The sequence below is a fragment of the Chelonoidis abingdonii genome, chromosome 5 (assembly GCF_003597395.2).
Source record: "Chelonoidis abingdonii isolate Lonesome George chromosome 5, CheloAbing_2.0, whole genome shotgun sequence".
Taxonomy (NCBI): domain Eukaryota; kingdom Metazoa; phylum Chordata; order Testudines; family Testudinidae; genus Chelonoidis; species Chelonoidis abingdonii.
This window is the reverse complement of record NC_133773.1, coordinates 4,553,470-4,569,888: the sequence shown is the minus strand read 5'-3', so window position 1 is coordinate 4,569,888 and position 16,419 is coordinate 4,553,470. Positions and strand designations below refer to the sequence as shown.

General features: G+C 40.6%; 1 protein-coding gene across 2 annotated transcripts in view; it reads right to left on the bottom strand.

The window, feature by feature from the left end:
• UBA6 (ubiquitin like modifier activating enzyme 6) overlaps positions 1-15,424 on the bottom strand; it is a 46,494-nt gene extending 31,070 nt beyond the window's left edge. Inside the window, exons 1-9 of one of the 2 annotated variants that reach the window (XM_032789233.2) lie at positions 14,974-15,424; positions 10,751-10,813; positions 7,997-8,091; positions 6,842-6,870; positions 5,518-5,612; positions 4,845-4,956; positions 3,788-3,868; positions 2,636-2,758; positions 709-832 (exon numbers count right to left, since the gene is read on the bottom strand). In XM_032789233.2, coding sequence (XP_032645124.1) covers positions 709-832; positions 2,636-2,758; positions 3,788-3,868; positions 4,845-4,956; positions 5,518-5,612; positions 6,842-6,870; positions 7,997-8,091; positions 10,751-10,791 — 700 coding nt within the window. In that variant the 5' untranslated portion in view covers positions 10,792-10,813; positions 14,974-15,424. The remainder of the gene's footprint in view (positions 1-708; positions 833-2,635; positions 2,759-3,787; positions 3,869-4,844; positions 4,957-5,517; positions 5,613-6,841; positions 6,871-7,996; positions 8,092-10,750; positions 10,814-14,973) is intronic. The other variant, XM_032789232.2, reaches the window with a different exon arrangement.
• Between the last annotated feature and the right edge of the window lie 995 nt (positions 15,425-16,419).

Below are 16,419 nucleotides of genomic sequence, written 5' to 3'. Positions count from 1 at the left end.
AATCAGGGAAGTTAGGAGGAAAGAATAGAAGTGTTCAGTTCAGAAAAGCTCAAAACAAGACAGACATTTCATCACTAACATTATTGGACTCTGTGCTATAGATTTACAGTTTCTACCTCCAACACAGCTAGGATAAGATGTTACCCAAGAAATTTTGCACTACAAAACCTACATGATGATATTAACATAGCCAGATGTCACCACAAAAAATTAAGTACTATCATTCAGAGGTCTCTGATAAAGAACACAGAACTGACTTGAAATAATTTGGCACAATCGTGCAGTAAATTTCCCCTTCAGAATTTAAATTTTACCTCAAAATTTACTTTAACAAGTTTACAGTACAATTAAATTTGAGAGACTGGCTGAGATTTAGATGGAATATGAGTTCCATGTTCCTAGGATACTATCAATGACTGAATGCTAAAAATATCAGGTGTCCAAAACACTGTAGATGGTCCCAATCCCAGTGGTTCTGACCTCTTCATACTCATTTTATAAAAAAATGCTTTCACATCATCTCAGCATGTTCTAATCTAGCAGAGCTCCACAAACAGGAGATCCTTTAATTCAGTATTGATCTACACCAGCGTATCTACATTCTTCCTGCTGCAAGCATACTGGCATTGTAGTGAGGGAAAATGCACATATCTACCAACAAAAAAAGTGTTTCTATTGTTTTACTTGTGCAAAAGATACAAGGCCTACCCGTTATTTGTTGCATTGATCCATTTAAACAAGACATTCCATTAACTTCCCGAAAGGTTAAGCACTGTCCCGTTTCCAGCTTGTGAGGATGATTTTCAAGGCAAGTGACAATCCCAGGGTTTGACTGAAAATGGAATCGACTGCAAAGTTAGTAAGGAACGGTCCTAAAAGTGTAACCTCAGAAGCAACTAAACACGTAGAAGAGGTAAGAGCAGGGCTCTGTTACCTTACTGCTAATATCTTTGTTACTGAAGACAAACTGGCTATAGAGTGTGAGCCATGTCTTAAAGCAGTTTGTGAAAGACACCTGTTACACATTCCTTCCTTTCCCTAAAAGAAGTCTTTATTCCAGAATTCTGTATCCTAAACTGATCTTACTACCACTTATCTGAATTCAACAAAATACTATTCCCTAACAGATGCTGGAAAAAATTCTTGAGATCCCTGGAGAGAAGTACAGTACTTCAGAAACTTGAGTTCAATAAACCCAGGGAACCAATACATCATTTAAAAAAAATCCCTGGGCTTTGCCCCTCTCCATACCACACTCCTAATTCATTTCTTCAGTTCTGCACTCCTGAAACCAGAAAGACTCCTTGAAGAAGTTGGTCTCCTCACCTGTAACATTTTTAACATTCAGATGTAAAGATAATTAACTGTTCTACTTTGTAAATAACAATTCCTGTCCAAGAAGGCATTAAACTGACAGGCAATGTAAGGAGAATGATGGATCTATTCCACCCTCACTAGATGACAGAGACCGCTGGCCAGGTCAAACAGAATGTTTTTATTTAAATGTATGTAGTTTTCCCTTGGCCAAACTCATTTTACTCCTCCTCCTGTACATATCCCCAGGAAATCTTACGTTATTTAGAGGAGTGCATCTGCAAGACAGGGACTAGTATTAACATATCTATTATACCAATATGAACCTCTGTTGTACTGTATAACACCATTGTTCACTGTACTTTATGCTTGTTGTAAAAACAAAACTTGCAAAATAGAACTCCAGCCAGACCAAGTCCCTAACCGGAGTTTGAGAAGTAGAAACAAACAAAAAGGGAAATTAACCCCAAAATTTTTAAACAAACAAAACAAAGGGAAAACAACTGTGGCATTAACATGACACTGCCAAGCCATCATCCTGCTTATATGTTATATTCTTTTCCCTTTGTCTGCTGGGCTATTGAGACCATAAGTTTTCTTAGGCTGAGACTGTCTTCTATTGTATGTTTATACAGTGCCTAGAAGCAAAATGAGGCCCCTGTGGATTCAAGGTGATACCACAATACTGACACCTAACAAACAACTAGGGGGTAATAAATTCTGTAGGCTGAGCTCCTTGCACACACCGGGTGCTCCTTGTATCCCTGTGCCCCCCCTCTCCTCCCAACAAGCTCCCTACGTGCTACCCTCCCATATCCCTCTACTTCAGGGTTTGCCTGCAATCCCTGCCCACCCTCTCCTCTATGCCAAGGGCTCTGTGCACTCCTCCTTCCTCCCACCCCCATACTAGGATCCTCCCATTCCTTACCCCTACTCCTCTTATTTCTTTTCTTTCTGTCTGAGAGGAAAGTCATTCACTCGTGCATTTCAAACTGTATTGGTATGATGAGCAAAGCTGAAAGGGGAGGTATCATTGTTAGTGGCTGCCGTCAACCCGTTCTGTGATCTATACACAATTACAGAGGTAGTTGAAACTGCTCAGGCTGCTAACCACATGCCAGGGGCTCCATATGCCCCTTGCTCTCCCTTTCAGTTTTCATCAAATTAGGATTCTGTCCACTGATGCCTAAACCATCCCCTGAAATTCTGGAACTGATCAGATGCAGCATCCAAAATTTACCATGTTACAGACGGACAACATCAAGTTAAACGTAGATCATAAAACAAGTCAAATCATGGCAGTATGATTACTAGCTCTTACTTGTGTTATGTTTGAAATGAAGATTTCTTTTGGTTCCTCTCCTGTAGTATCCAGCACTTCAAATTCATCACCAAAGTCACAAAACAAATGTGACCATATTCCATACACATCTGCACTGATAAACTATAAAAGAAGGGAAAACTATGAGCATTCTTAATGGTGCACAAAACAGAAGTGTTCTTGCCACTTAAGGATACTATCCAATGATGTTAATTTAGGTGCAAATTCCACCCTGTGTACTGTATAGAATCCAGCAAACACTGTGCCATAAGACAGAATTTAGCCCTACATCAATCCTTCTAAATGAACACATACTGCTGGAACCAGAGATGGTATCAGCACACAACAAAACTAATGAAAAATGTTGTTTTCCATCTCTTGTATTTCGTCTCAGCTCATTCATTCTAGATCAGATTCACCACAGAATCATAGAATATCAGGGTTGGAAGGGACCTCAGGAGGTCATCTAGTCCAACCCCCTGCTCAAAGCAGGACCAACCCCAACTAAATCATCCCAGCCAGGGCTTTGTCAAGCCTGACCTTAAAAACCTCTAAGAAAGGAGATTCCACCTCCCTAGTTAACCCATTCCAGGGCTTCACCACCCTCCTAGTGAAAAAGTTTTTCTTAAAATCCAACCTAAACCTCCACCACAGAAACTTGAGACCATTACTCCTTGTTCTGTCATCCGGTACCACTGAGAACAGTCTAGATCCATCTACTTCACTTTAAACACTTGTACTCCTTTTCTAGCAGCTCTTGCCATCAAGCTGTGGAGTGTATCCAGAAAGAGACAATACAGCTACAAGTTCTTTTACCTTCCACTTGGGCATCTATCCAAAAATCCAGGAGCAGGGCAAGGAATGGTACCATTAAAAGTAACATCTCCAGGGCACCCACAGTATGCCAGCAAAAGGGGATTGTGGAAGGCATTGTGCTGTGAACAGGGCTTTGGAGCTGTGCTCTGGCTCCGCTCCAGCGCTCCGGAGCTCCTCTGCGCTCCAGCTCTGGGCTCTGCTTCAAAGCCCTGGCTGTGAAAGTAGCATTCCCCTCTTCACACTTCTGTGTAAAGAGGAGGATGAAGGAAGAATCCTCCACACATGGATCAACACAGGATGATCTGGACCAATAAGCTCACCACAGTTTAGCATTACCTTAATAGGAGGGTGTTGAGCATGGCAAAAATCATTAATCTTCTTCTGCAGTGATAGCCTCGTTTCAGTCAATATGACACACTGTTGACAAAAACGTACAAGAAATAATGTCTAGGTGTTGCTGAAAGCCAGTAAGAAAAAGAGATGCACCTTTCCTTTTAGAGTGCAGGTGTAAGAAAGCCTCTATTGTGCAGATTTAACCATCACAATTTGAACAGATGTGCTTCTGTTCTATTAACACAGTCTTACAGAAGTGTCTCCAGACAAATAGTGACAGCCAAGACAAGAATTCACTCCTTCTGCACAGTCAAATAACCCCTCCTGCAAGTAGTGAGGTTCAAAGCCTAACTCAGACTATTTAAATGCTTGTATTAGTCACAAGGAATATCTGTGTTAAAGGGGAAAAAAAACAAATTAAAGTAAACCATGTTAATCCAATATTTAAGATTAAAGGTATAAAATTAGAAAATGCAAACAATATTGGCTTAATTTTTATTTTATTTAAAGAAAATGTGCACTGTCTCATATGTTCTAATGCAAATGACTCACCAACACTTGAAGTGTGTACAAATGTCCAAGCTGCAAACTCACACCAACATGCAAACATGCTTTTAAAAATTTAGGACTTTGTTGCCACAACATCATTAATCTGATCACATTGCATATATGTAGCATTTTCCATTCCCGTGTTTTTCAGGATAAATATGAACCTCTATTATATCACAGCTTGTTATAAAGTGTACAATATAGCCAGGTCAGCTCTAGAGTAGAAACTGTAATCTTTGACATTTTCTGTCTTTGAATTTAAATTGTGAAACAATCTGACGTTTAACTACGCACTGACAGCTTTAACTTCAATGTCAGGAACATGTCCTTTCAGTCTTGCAAAATCATTGTTAAAATTTTTACCAGCCCAGGCACAATACCTATTCATCATCTGTTTAACATGATGAAAAAATTAGTTTGAGGGTTTTGTTTCACTTCAGACAAAATGAAGAAACTACTTACTCTGGTCAGGTAGAATGTTGCATAGCTACTTTAAATAAATACTACATACCTGATACTTTTTTAGAAAGGAGACATCTGTGGTTTCATCAAGTGGTGCAGTCGATGATAAAACATGGACATATGGGTTGAGCTCTGCGATGTGAGGAAGTGTGGCCTCCGCTCTGAAACAACAGCATTCTCCAATCAATTCCCAGAACGCTTATTTCTTTACAGTCTTCTTTTACGATAAACACTTACTGCAAATGACTACTCACGCGTCCTCACATTTTAAATAATTTACCACACATGCTCTGATAACTCTGGCTCCATCAACCAGATAGCAAGATTCAAGAGTCTGACCACTAACACTTTTTAATATTTGCTTTGGAAGAGCGAAAGACTACAAATAAGGTGTTTATTGGCTTTCTTCAGCCAACCTTGGAAAGATGGAAAAGAAATGCACTTCTGATCTTTCATTATCTACAAGGAAACAATCACTGCTTATGTGCTGCTAGCTATGGGAAGTCAAGATGCACAGAGCAAACAGGACTCAATCCCACTTCAGAATGCTCTCCCTTTATACCTGGGCACTGTGCTCAAAGGCAATGACTCCAATAGAACAAGATGTAATGCACACTAGACATACAACATAAAATATATGTCACAGGCAGTGGAAAACAAACATTCTTGTTACACACAAGTGACAGTAGATAGCTCAAAAACATCTAAATAACTGCACTGACCTGTTCCTTAGATTTATAACATCATCTTCACAGATGAAGAAGTTGGTTCCCAAATCCCATGTCTTGCATGGCTTGGTATCATGAACTGTAAGAGCCTTCAAAGACGTTCAGAAGGGGAGTGTTAAAACCGACAAATCATGGAATATCAATTGAAAGAAATTCACATAGTCACGATATACTCCTGCCTAGGTATCATGTTCAATACGGAGATTCTGAAGAACTAATACTGTGGTAAAACTAAGTGAGCTAAATAGAAGTGCTAGATGTACTGCTTTAATTAAAAACATTAGACTCCACACCGTTTCCTACTGCCCTGGAATAAATAATTCAATCAGAGAATTTCAATGTTTTGCTCAGTATATAACATGGCAACAACGACGTTTGTTTAAGGTATGAAACCTGATTATTCATAGCCACTAACTGTAATTGGTAAAAAAATATGTAAAAGCTGTCACTGTAATATTTTTTCACCAAAAATGGAAGATTCCCTCCCACCCTCAGAAATGGTCTGCGGTGCTGCTAGCCGCTACTAGGAGCCACTGGACTCAGCAGAGCCCAGTTGCACACAGAAGACACTTCCGGGGGGAGGGAAAGGGAGCTAGAGAGTTCCTGGCAGCTGCAGTTCGCAGCATGCCCTGAGAGAAGGAGAGGGTGGTGCGCAGGAAACTCCCTGAAAACCCAGGACCCAACATCAGGTTGTTTCACCCTCTGCATCCTGGGGCTCATGGGGGTGAGGGAGGGGGAGACAGGTGTCTGGGTAAGGGGAGGCCCCACAGCTGGGCTCTAGTGGGGGAGGAGATGTGAGTGTCTGGCCCTCCAACCAGACTCTGGGGGAGGAAGGGGGCAGAGAAACAGGAACTGGGTTGTCAAAGAGGTTTCTTTAACTCTGTACTTCTGGGGGAATTTTTGTGTGTCCCCATATTGTTACAAACATACCTGACAGGCAGTTTGAAATAAATTATCAACATAATTGAAATTGGTGTGATTATGTAATGTTATTTTGACAAATAAAATTTGCAGAATTTTAAAATAGTGTGTGCAGAATTTTTAATTTTCTGGCACAGAATGCCCCCGAGAGTATGTATGTCAGAATTCTTTTTCAAAAGGGCCCTTCTATGAGAATACGACTAAGGAGAGAGTCAGAATGTACTTCTGGAACAAGTATAGCCTGTCTTATCAGCACTGTGTGATAAAACTCTAGATTTCTCAATCATTTGATCTCTGAACAAGAAATTCCCAGTTACTGCAAAAATGAAAATGTTACTTAACTAAAAGGAAATTTATACCAATTCCTTTTACAACAACAACAACAAAATTTACATACCTTTATTCCAGCTAGAACTATGTTCTTAGCTGAAAAGAAAAAAACATGTACAGGACTGAACACAAAGCTTTTAGTTAGCGGTTCTCAAACTGTGGGTCACAACCCAATTTTAATGGGGTCGCCAGGGCCAGCATTAGACTTGCTGGGACCCAGGGCTGAAGCTGAAGCCTGAGCTCTCCCCTCACCCGGGGTGGTAGGGCTCAGGCTCCGGCCCTTTCTCCCCCACCCGGGGAACTGGGGCTCGGGCTCTGGCCCCCTCTCCCTCCATACCTCACCCCCGGGGTCACGTAGTAATTTTGTTGTAAGAAGGGGGTTGTGGTGCAATGAAGTTTGAAAACCCCTGCTCTAAGTGATTGAAAAGTTACCTGCCAGTAGTGAAATCACTCATTCCTTCTATTTACATAAAAATTTAATAGCTTGCAGCAGTCACATATCTTGCTGAATAACTTTAAAAAAAGTCAATTCAGCTCCTTAGTGGAAATCCAGAGAACACAGAAGGAGCTTTTTATCCCTCACTTGTGAACTGCATTTATTTTCTGGCAATCCTCTAACCAACAAGCATCATTACAGGAACTCTAATCGAAGAAAGGGCAATCATTACCATTTGAAAAGACCATGCACCCAATTCTGGGGTCAGATAAAACTCCCAATCAAGTCAGTAGAAGGGACCACATGCCGGATAAAAGTTGATAGGGCACAGAAGCACTCCGCTGACATGCCCCTTCCCATCCAAAGCAGAGGTACCAGGTCAGAGGTCCCCTATGCCAGGGGAATTCTCAGATGACCAGTTAGGGCCAAATTCTAACAACCTTGCTCCACTCAGAGTGAGAATACGGCCTGTAGTTTCAGATTATTTAATTGTACAAATTCACAGATTAAGGCTAGAAGGGACCATTATGATCTAGTCTGACCTACTGCATAACACAGGCCAAAGAATATCACTCAATTTCTGCAACAATTTAACAGCATAAATAGCCTTACAAATGTATTTCAAAATGCTTTACATCATCTAGCTACAAAAATATTTCTATATTACATATTGTGGTTCTGCTCCATGTTCTCGTAAGTTGTACATTTATTCACTCAATACACACTAAATTTAATTTATTTAAACACACCTTTAATAATGCATATATAAATCCTACCTAAACTTACCAATCTCCACACCAAGCCCACCCATACCACTCAGGAACACATTGGACTGGGCCATCTTCTGCATTGCTGTGTCTCCAAGAACATACCTCTGCCGACTACAAGCAAAAAACAAAACAACACACAAATAGAACTCCCTCCAAAATAAGTACACACTATTTCAAGAATTTGCAGGTATTTTCACTTGCAAATTACCAGCCCTGCAAATTCAGCCTAGGTTCTAATAGCCAAGCCAGCTTCTTACCATCTCTCACACTGCCACTGGCGATAAAAGCTCTGCAGACCAAATTATGCCATCAGTAAAACCTATAAAACCCCATTAGCCATTCAAAGATTTGCACATATGTAACTAAGGACAATCTAAAAACAGTGGGATTGCAGAGTAGTTTACGGACTCAGAAGATTCTGCAAGCCAAAGAATTAGTAATCATGCATGAACTGAAAAAAGTTCTCCTGAGTTTCAGAGGCCAAGGCAAGTGTGTGGGGTGGGAGTTAGAAAACATTTTTACTTGCAAACTCAGCATAATTGATATGGAAATCTGAGCAATACAAAGAAAAATTAATGCTGTTCTACCCTAAAATCTGACATTGTGGGGTCTGTATTCATTATAATGTAGTTAAAGACTTCTCTCTTCAGGATACATCAGGGCACACTTGGAACTACATCTCTTGCAGGCACAAGCATGCTCAGAACCAGGAATTTTCCTGACCAAATCAGAGTTCAAAGTAGCTCATGTACATCCAACTGCTGAACTTTTAGAGATCTTCAGCTCTCTAACATTTCCAACCATCTGGTTTCAACTCAATATATCCAATTATTGAAACCATTCTGAATTTCATTTACTGTATCAAGAGCAGTGACTTATTTTGTAAATGATTAAGCAAGAGAGAAATTAGGTTTGTTTGATATAGTACTGATATTCATAAAAGCATAGCAATTGGTCTACCCAAAGATTTGTCAGGTACTTTTTGGGGGGGCAGGGTGAAGAGAAGGGAGAAGTCCTGGAGCACAGGGGATGAGCAGGAGAGCACAAGAAAGGCAAATATGTAAGTGTATACAATGTGCAAAAATACTACGCCATTAAAATATAAGGGAATTCAGTATGTTTAGAGTATCACATCTGGTGTATGAAACATCAATAACTGAGAACTTATATTTTTGTAACACAGACACTTTTCTCCCTACCTCACCATCTTCAGGGCTATGATGTTCCAATATAGACAGGTCCTGTTATTCTCATAATGTAGGAATCGTTATGGAGAGGGATAGCTCAGTGGTTTGAGCACTGGCCTACTAAACCCAGGGTTGTGAGTTCAATCCTTGAGGGGGCCACTTAGGGATCTGGGGCAAAATCAGTACTTGGTCCTGCTAGTGAAGGCAGGGGGCTGGACTCAATGACCCTTTGGGTTCCTTCCAGTTCTATGAGATACGTATATCTCAATATATTATTTATTACTACTTATGGGTTACAAATTGCAAATGGAAGTCAGAGTCCAGTTATGACATTTGATGACAAAACTTGACTTTTAGCACTTCCATCAAATATTGTGAAAGACAATAATAAAATGTATAACAAGATATTAAAATCTACCAACTGTTTAGTTAAAACACATTTGTCATGCACAAACATGAAGTAGAAGAATTTTAATTTCTACAGTATATGTGATGGAGCTGAACCCACTCTTCTAACAAACATATTGCTTTGTCTCCCTCTGTAATAGAATTATAGAAGTCTCATCTCCAAGGAAGAAAGAAATGGAACAGCTGAGGTTTTTTGGGGACAGCAAAATTCAATAAGCCCATCAGCAAACCATCTTATTAGGATGTCTCAGGAAGCTTTGGATGAAAGGATCACAAGGATTTAGGGTGCACTGAACGTCCAGCCTGTTCCAAGGGAGCACATTTCTACTGGAAGAATGATGAAAAAACTCCATGAGCTGAAGCAGTCAGCGTGGGCAGGGAGTTTCAAGTTTATCACACCCTGAACTAGTCGGCGGTTCCCAAGCAGGGTTCAGCACAGTGATTGACTGGGTAAGTTAGAAAAGAGAAGTGTAGGACAGAGAGGTTTGGAGGGGGAAGAAATAGAGAGACAGAAATTATGTTGTGGAGGACACAGAATGCAATGTGGAAAAGGCCAGAAGAAAGATAAGGGGTGAAAGGAGAGAGAAGGAGAAGAGGAAATAAATAGAAAACAACTGGAGAAAAGATACACAATAGTCTATTTTAGGAAAGAAACAGTGAATGTGGATTGACATCAGGAAGGAAGAGAAAATATACAAAACATAAGGAGTGTAATTATGTATGGCTGACAACACAGTAATTTGACAAATATTATTAAATAAATTTCACTAGTATTGTTCAAGTAATTTGGCACTTACTCTGCAGTATCTGACCAGTTCTTTAGCTGGACAAATGTATTGTATGGCAAGTACCAGTAAAATTAATTAAGTATACAAAAAATAACCTGCCATTCAGCTAGCCCAATAGCAAGTTACAAGTTTTGAAAGACTGTATTAAATAGCAAGTGGAGTCACAGTGTTACTTGTGTGTACTGTACTCTGAAATGTTTTATTCTTTTAAATTGCAGGGGACACAGCAGCAGAGATATTTTCACTCTGGCTAATAGGCAGCAAATACATTTTTCAAATCTGGGTATTAATGCTACAGCATTAATACCCAGATTAAGATATACCTTACAGTATATAAGATAGATTAAGATATACCTTACAGCGATATAACAGGTATCACATTCTTACCTGTACAAAGCATCATCGATCTCCATAGAGTCTGTTGCCATAATGGAATATAATTTGTTTGTGCTGCGGGGGGGGGGGGAGAAAAAGGACAACAAAATGAATAGAGCATGCTTACAAATGAAGCAACTTTATAAATGCCTACTACTGTTCTCTTAGTCACATCAGAAACAAATTAGATATAGATGAAATACAAAAAAAACCACTGATTTGAAGGTCAAACAAGATAATAATGGTTCCTTCCAGCTTTTAAAAAAGATAATCTATGAACGGATGTAGTGTTATATACCCAAAAGCTGAAACACACAAGAAATATACAAGAAACCAAAAGTTAAGGATCTCAATGCTGTTTTAAATCTGTCCTCTTATAACAGAGACAAAATCCCTGCTTTAAGTGCAAAGCTCAACCCTAATTATGGAGTTGAACCTGACATCTTCATAATGCAGAAATTACTTAGTGCAACATGTCCAAGTTATGCCAGACGAGAGAGACAACTTTGAATTTTCTGGCTACGAGCATGTACAATTTCACTATATATTAATGGCTTTACATTTTTATTTTTATTAAAATAGGTTCAATGGATTTGAAGAATAAGAGTAATTGGAAGGAATTATCTGAACCATTCATTTACATTACTGGGAAACAGATACTGTACCACTTAATGAAAGCCAATACACAGAAGTAAAAAAAAACAAAACACTCAAAATATTAGGCTGTGTAAAGAACGGAATAGGAAATACTGAAAATTGAATGCCTTTACATAAATTCAAGTTTATGACAGGACTTTTTTTTTTAAAATATCACATTTAACCACAAGGTAAAGACCAAGAACTTGGTAGGATTCAAAAAGGATTAGACATTTTTATGACTAGAAACATATAGTTACATTAGATAGAACAAAAATACATTGGATTCAGGGCATAAGTTCACCACTAAGAGATGAATTTAAGAAGAAACTTCCCCTCTGGACAGATTATTCCATAATTGTCCAGGTTTGGAATCAAGGCATCTTCCTATGAAAGATCTGGTGGTAGTTCCTAGAAGAGACAGGATACTTAACTAGATAGACCACTGGTGTGATCCAAAATGGCAATTCCTACAGTTGTCATTAGATGACACATTCAATTCAAATTTCCTAAGCTCTGGGACTGATGAAAGTGCACTGCACTTAAGAGGGCAAGATGTGAATATCGTGATACGGGATCCAACAGAAAGGCTACAAGCCCTGTCTAGCTATACATTGAAGGTAGAGACCCAGAAGGTCTGAACAGTTTTCCTGATGAGAATTCAAATGCTGTGGAAATAGCTTCATTTTAAAGAAATGCCTGTCACAGTTGTTAGGTTCAAAGGTTAAATTTTTACTTGTTCGACTCATCAAATGCACCCTAACATGACCACTAACAAAAGTAAATCAAACAAAACCATATACTCTGTCTTATATCTCCTGTTAAAGAAGAAAAAGACTGCTCAAAAAACAAACCAACTGTTCCAAACCCCGCAAGCAAACAGCTGAGAATACATGAGCATCACACTATATTTTAAAGGTAAATCGAACTTTTATTTTCCCCATCACCAGGTTTGTTTGCAACATCCAGACATTTCATGATTCATGCTTTTTACTTTTCTAATATACTTTAATGCTATTTTATCTGGCATTTAGTTCAGTGATCAGTAACACTTAAGATGTCTACCTCACCTCTAATACTGCAAACTAGATATCATTTAAGAATAAAGCAAATAAGAAGGTTCTAGGCCAAGACTTTTTTGATATTTATTTTTCAAAAAATTGTTAGACTTTTCAAATGAAAAAACGTTTCTCCCTTCACTCCAGCAAAATAAAATCTAGTATCCCAGAAAATAATAGCCTGATCAATTCAAACTTTCCAAGACAATGTCTCCCATAGCCAGCTACAACTAACGTCACATTTCAGGCAGAATGAATTTTTACTGAAAGTTAAGAAATTGCAGGGGTAGATGCAGAGGTAAAAAAATGTATATAGTGGAAAATGAGCTACAAGTGGAGCTACAAGTTTAACTGTGGAAACAATTAAAGTGTTTCCACAGTTTATGTATACTGTGCTCCACAATTTATGGATACAGGAACCATTTTCATGCAACTTTATATGTGAGCCAGCAGGTATCAGCCCTTAAGGACAAGATGTCACATATATCCATATTCTCCTCCTTTACAGAAAGCCCAGCTGCTTGTACTGTAGTGGTATGCTGCTGCAAGTGGCTGACTCACCTCCCTGTCACTTACCATTCAACTGAGAAGGTACTAGCACCTGTAAATTCTCAGTCTTGTGTGAATAGTAAGGTTGAATTAGACATGAGAACCTTCTCCTCATATATCCAGGCTTGGAAGGATTCGATTTTTATCAGTAAATGGAGGTGAATATCAATTTAACCATATACACACACAAACCGGCCAAAAATATTTCCTCCTATAATAATCAAAATTTACAGATAGGCAAAGTAAGAAAATGCTGCTTGAGAACTTACTAGAGTTTGATTTAAGGATATTTACTTCATATATTTTGACACGTGATGCTGATAATGTGTTTTAACAGTTATAAAGCTTTAATTTTTTGAATCTCAACATCTATTACTAAAGTATGTATAGTCTGACCCCCCCCGTGATTTTCTGCAACTACATTTAAATCAATAAAGATTAAAAAAACATAATTTTGCACAACTGTGAAAGTTTAAATTGATAATTGAAAAAAAGCTTAAAAATAAACACTGATATTATCCATCAAAATTATAAAAAGATAAAAATCAAATTCTGCCACGCTTACGTATACCACACACAACTCACTTGGACACTGTTCCTTCACTGTACATATAAATTCCAGATTTCCCTTCAGTGTCTTTTGTACAGTCATGCAAAAACATTGCTGCCAGTAAACCCATTATATTTTGCAGCAGATACATCTCTTATTCAATAAGAAACCTTAAGGATACTGTTGTTCTTAAAGTGGCTTTCAAGCAACCCAAGAAATATTTTCCTGTAACTAAATCCTGTCTTCATTTGAATGTCTTTCAAAGGACAAATGAGCTTATGGGACAGTTGCACCAAGATTACTTTCTGCAAGCCTCCCAAAGATGTGCATATTTGGTGTTTTGTTGTTTGGCTGGTGGAGTTTGGCTGGTAGTGAAGACGTATCCTGAGTGACTTGCTCAAGGCCACACATGAATTGAAGCAGAACAGAAACTGGACCCAGGTCTCCCCAGAACCAATCTGGTGACAATCAAAAGACTATCCTTCCTCCCTGTGAGCACAGGACTTCAGGGCTGTCAGACTATTTCTCCAGCATAAATTTATATTTAAAAGAGGAGGATGTGACAGAAACAACATACTGTCTTCAGAACATCCATCATGCTCAACACACTCATGGCTAATTATTAAGCAGTACCAATGCTTTTCCGAGAGAAGTTCAGCTCTGACTTTTGCAATCCTGAAAGTTGTCAGAGTGACACCTCTAGAGGCTGGGGTCATCTAATCCATAGAGCATTTATTACTTATACAGAACTATAAATGCACATGGCACGTGTCACAAATGCTCTGCCTCAGGTATGTTTCCCCCTCCCACTGCACCAATGGGCTTTTTCTACACTGGAAGTATCTCCCTCAGCCATTACAGCACACAAGATCCCCCCAGCACTAACAGTAGAAGAAATAACACATACTGGCTTCTAGGTTTATCACCACCATATCATCTAGACTAGACATACTAGAGGTATAGCCGGCCTGACTGATAACACCTGCAGGTAGTCTACATTAGTGCCCCCACCATTGCTAGCATCAGTGCTATGCACCAACAATGACACCGATTCACAAAAACTACAGCCAAGACACAGCTCATTTGCCTTAACTCATTCTAGATCACATCCAGAGCAGGACGGTAATTCAGTTTCTATGTTTAATAATCGGATCATTTTGTTGAGACCACCAAGGGTGCCAGTCAGCTCCAGTTACAGGATTTTTGCTGTCCTAAACAACTGAAATGTGTGCCCCATTAAGCTCACAATTTCACATCCTAACAGCACCCTGTTTGCCTAATGTTTAAAAGACTTCTGCAAGTATCTACCCTAACTTCAAGGCAGAGACAATTATGCTGTTACTTGCTATATGAACATATATGCTACAAATTCAATTGAAATCCTAATCATTTGGTAGGAAAAATCATGTGTAAGATTTGTGGTATGAAACTGTGGCACTTACTCAAAAGGGAGAACACACAAATATTCTGGTATTTGGTTAGTCTGGATATTTTGGGAGGTCAGTAGGATCTGTTTCTGCCACTTCTGGTTGCTGGTAAGAGTTCAGAAGGGCTTCACTGCAGCAAGAAATAGGAGAGGAAGGATGAAGGGGAAAGTGGTCTGTATGAATACGAAACACCTCAGAGATGACCAATGACTGCTATGCACACACCTGTAAGGACAGTAAAACACTTGGTAAGATTTCTGCTACCACTGACGGAGTGGGATTTAAGAGCACCAGTGTTGAGTTGGGAGAAGGGGAAGGGAAATATGGGAAACAAAAAGGGAGAAAGGGCTACAACTGTTGTAAGGTCATTTATTTTCCATATAAAATATCACATCCCATATGGAAAAAATGAGACCTAAATAAGTGCCTCATACAACCATATCCCTCCCTATATCCCCCATACTCATATTCCTATAACCCCAACCATCCACCAGCACCCATTCATTCTTATACCTCTCAGCTCATACCTCCCCTCTCTCTACCTGCCAGATTCCACCCCCCACACCAATTCCAACACTCACCTCCCAAGACCCTTCATACACTGCAGCCACAAGTCCCTGCGCCCAACACACCCCTTCTTACACCCTCCAGAACCTCCATCCCACACCCCCACCCCATTCCTTGGTCACCATGGGGGGCGATGTCAGGCATGTCCCCTGTGGGGTCACAATTGCACTTCTCAGAACATATCCACCCCCACTCCACCTATCCCCACAACCCCTATGCCACCCCCCACTTCACACCCACACCTCACCTACCCCTGTTACCGTCACCCCACACACCTCCAACCCCACCTACCCCCCACAATCCGCACCCCACCTCCATCCCCCCACTCCACACCCTCACCCATCCTCTCCCCTACTCACCTACCCCTTATTACCGCACCCGCACCCACCTACCCCCACAATCTTGCACCCACCTCCTCCCCCCACTCCACACCCTCACCCACTCCATCTCCCCCTCTCAACTACCCTCTTACGCCACCCTCGACCACCCCCCCACATTCTGTCCCACCTTCCTTCCCCCCATCTCCACACCCTCACCCCACCCTTCTCCTACTCACCTACCCCTGCTACCGCCCCCGCGCACCCCAACCTCTCCACAATTCCGCACCCCACCTGGCCTTCACCCAACCTCCCCCTATTACCCTCCCCAGTCCTTCCCCCTCTAGCCCCCGCCACCCTCACTCCACCTACCCCCACTCCCCCCCCCTGACTGGGGCCCTGCCCCCACCGCCAACTTCCCCCCTCTCCACCCCATTCTCCACCTCCCCTAGGCGGCCGCGCGCGGCGGGGGGAGGATACGGATTTACGCTGCGACCGGACCGAGCCCTCACCCCCCCGTCGCGTCGGCGCCATTGCCCGCAGCTCCCGCCAACGGGGCCCGCGGCGCGGGCCCGGC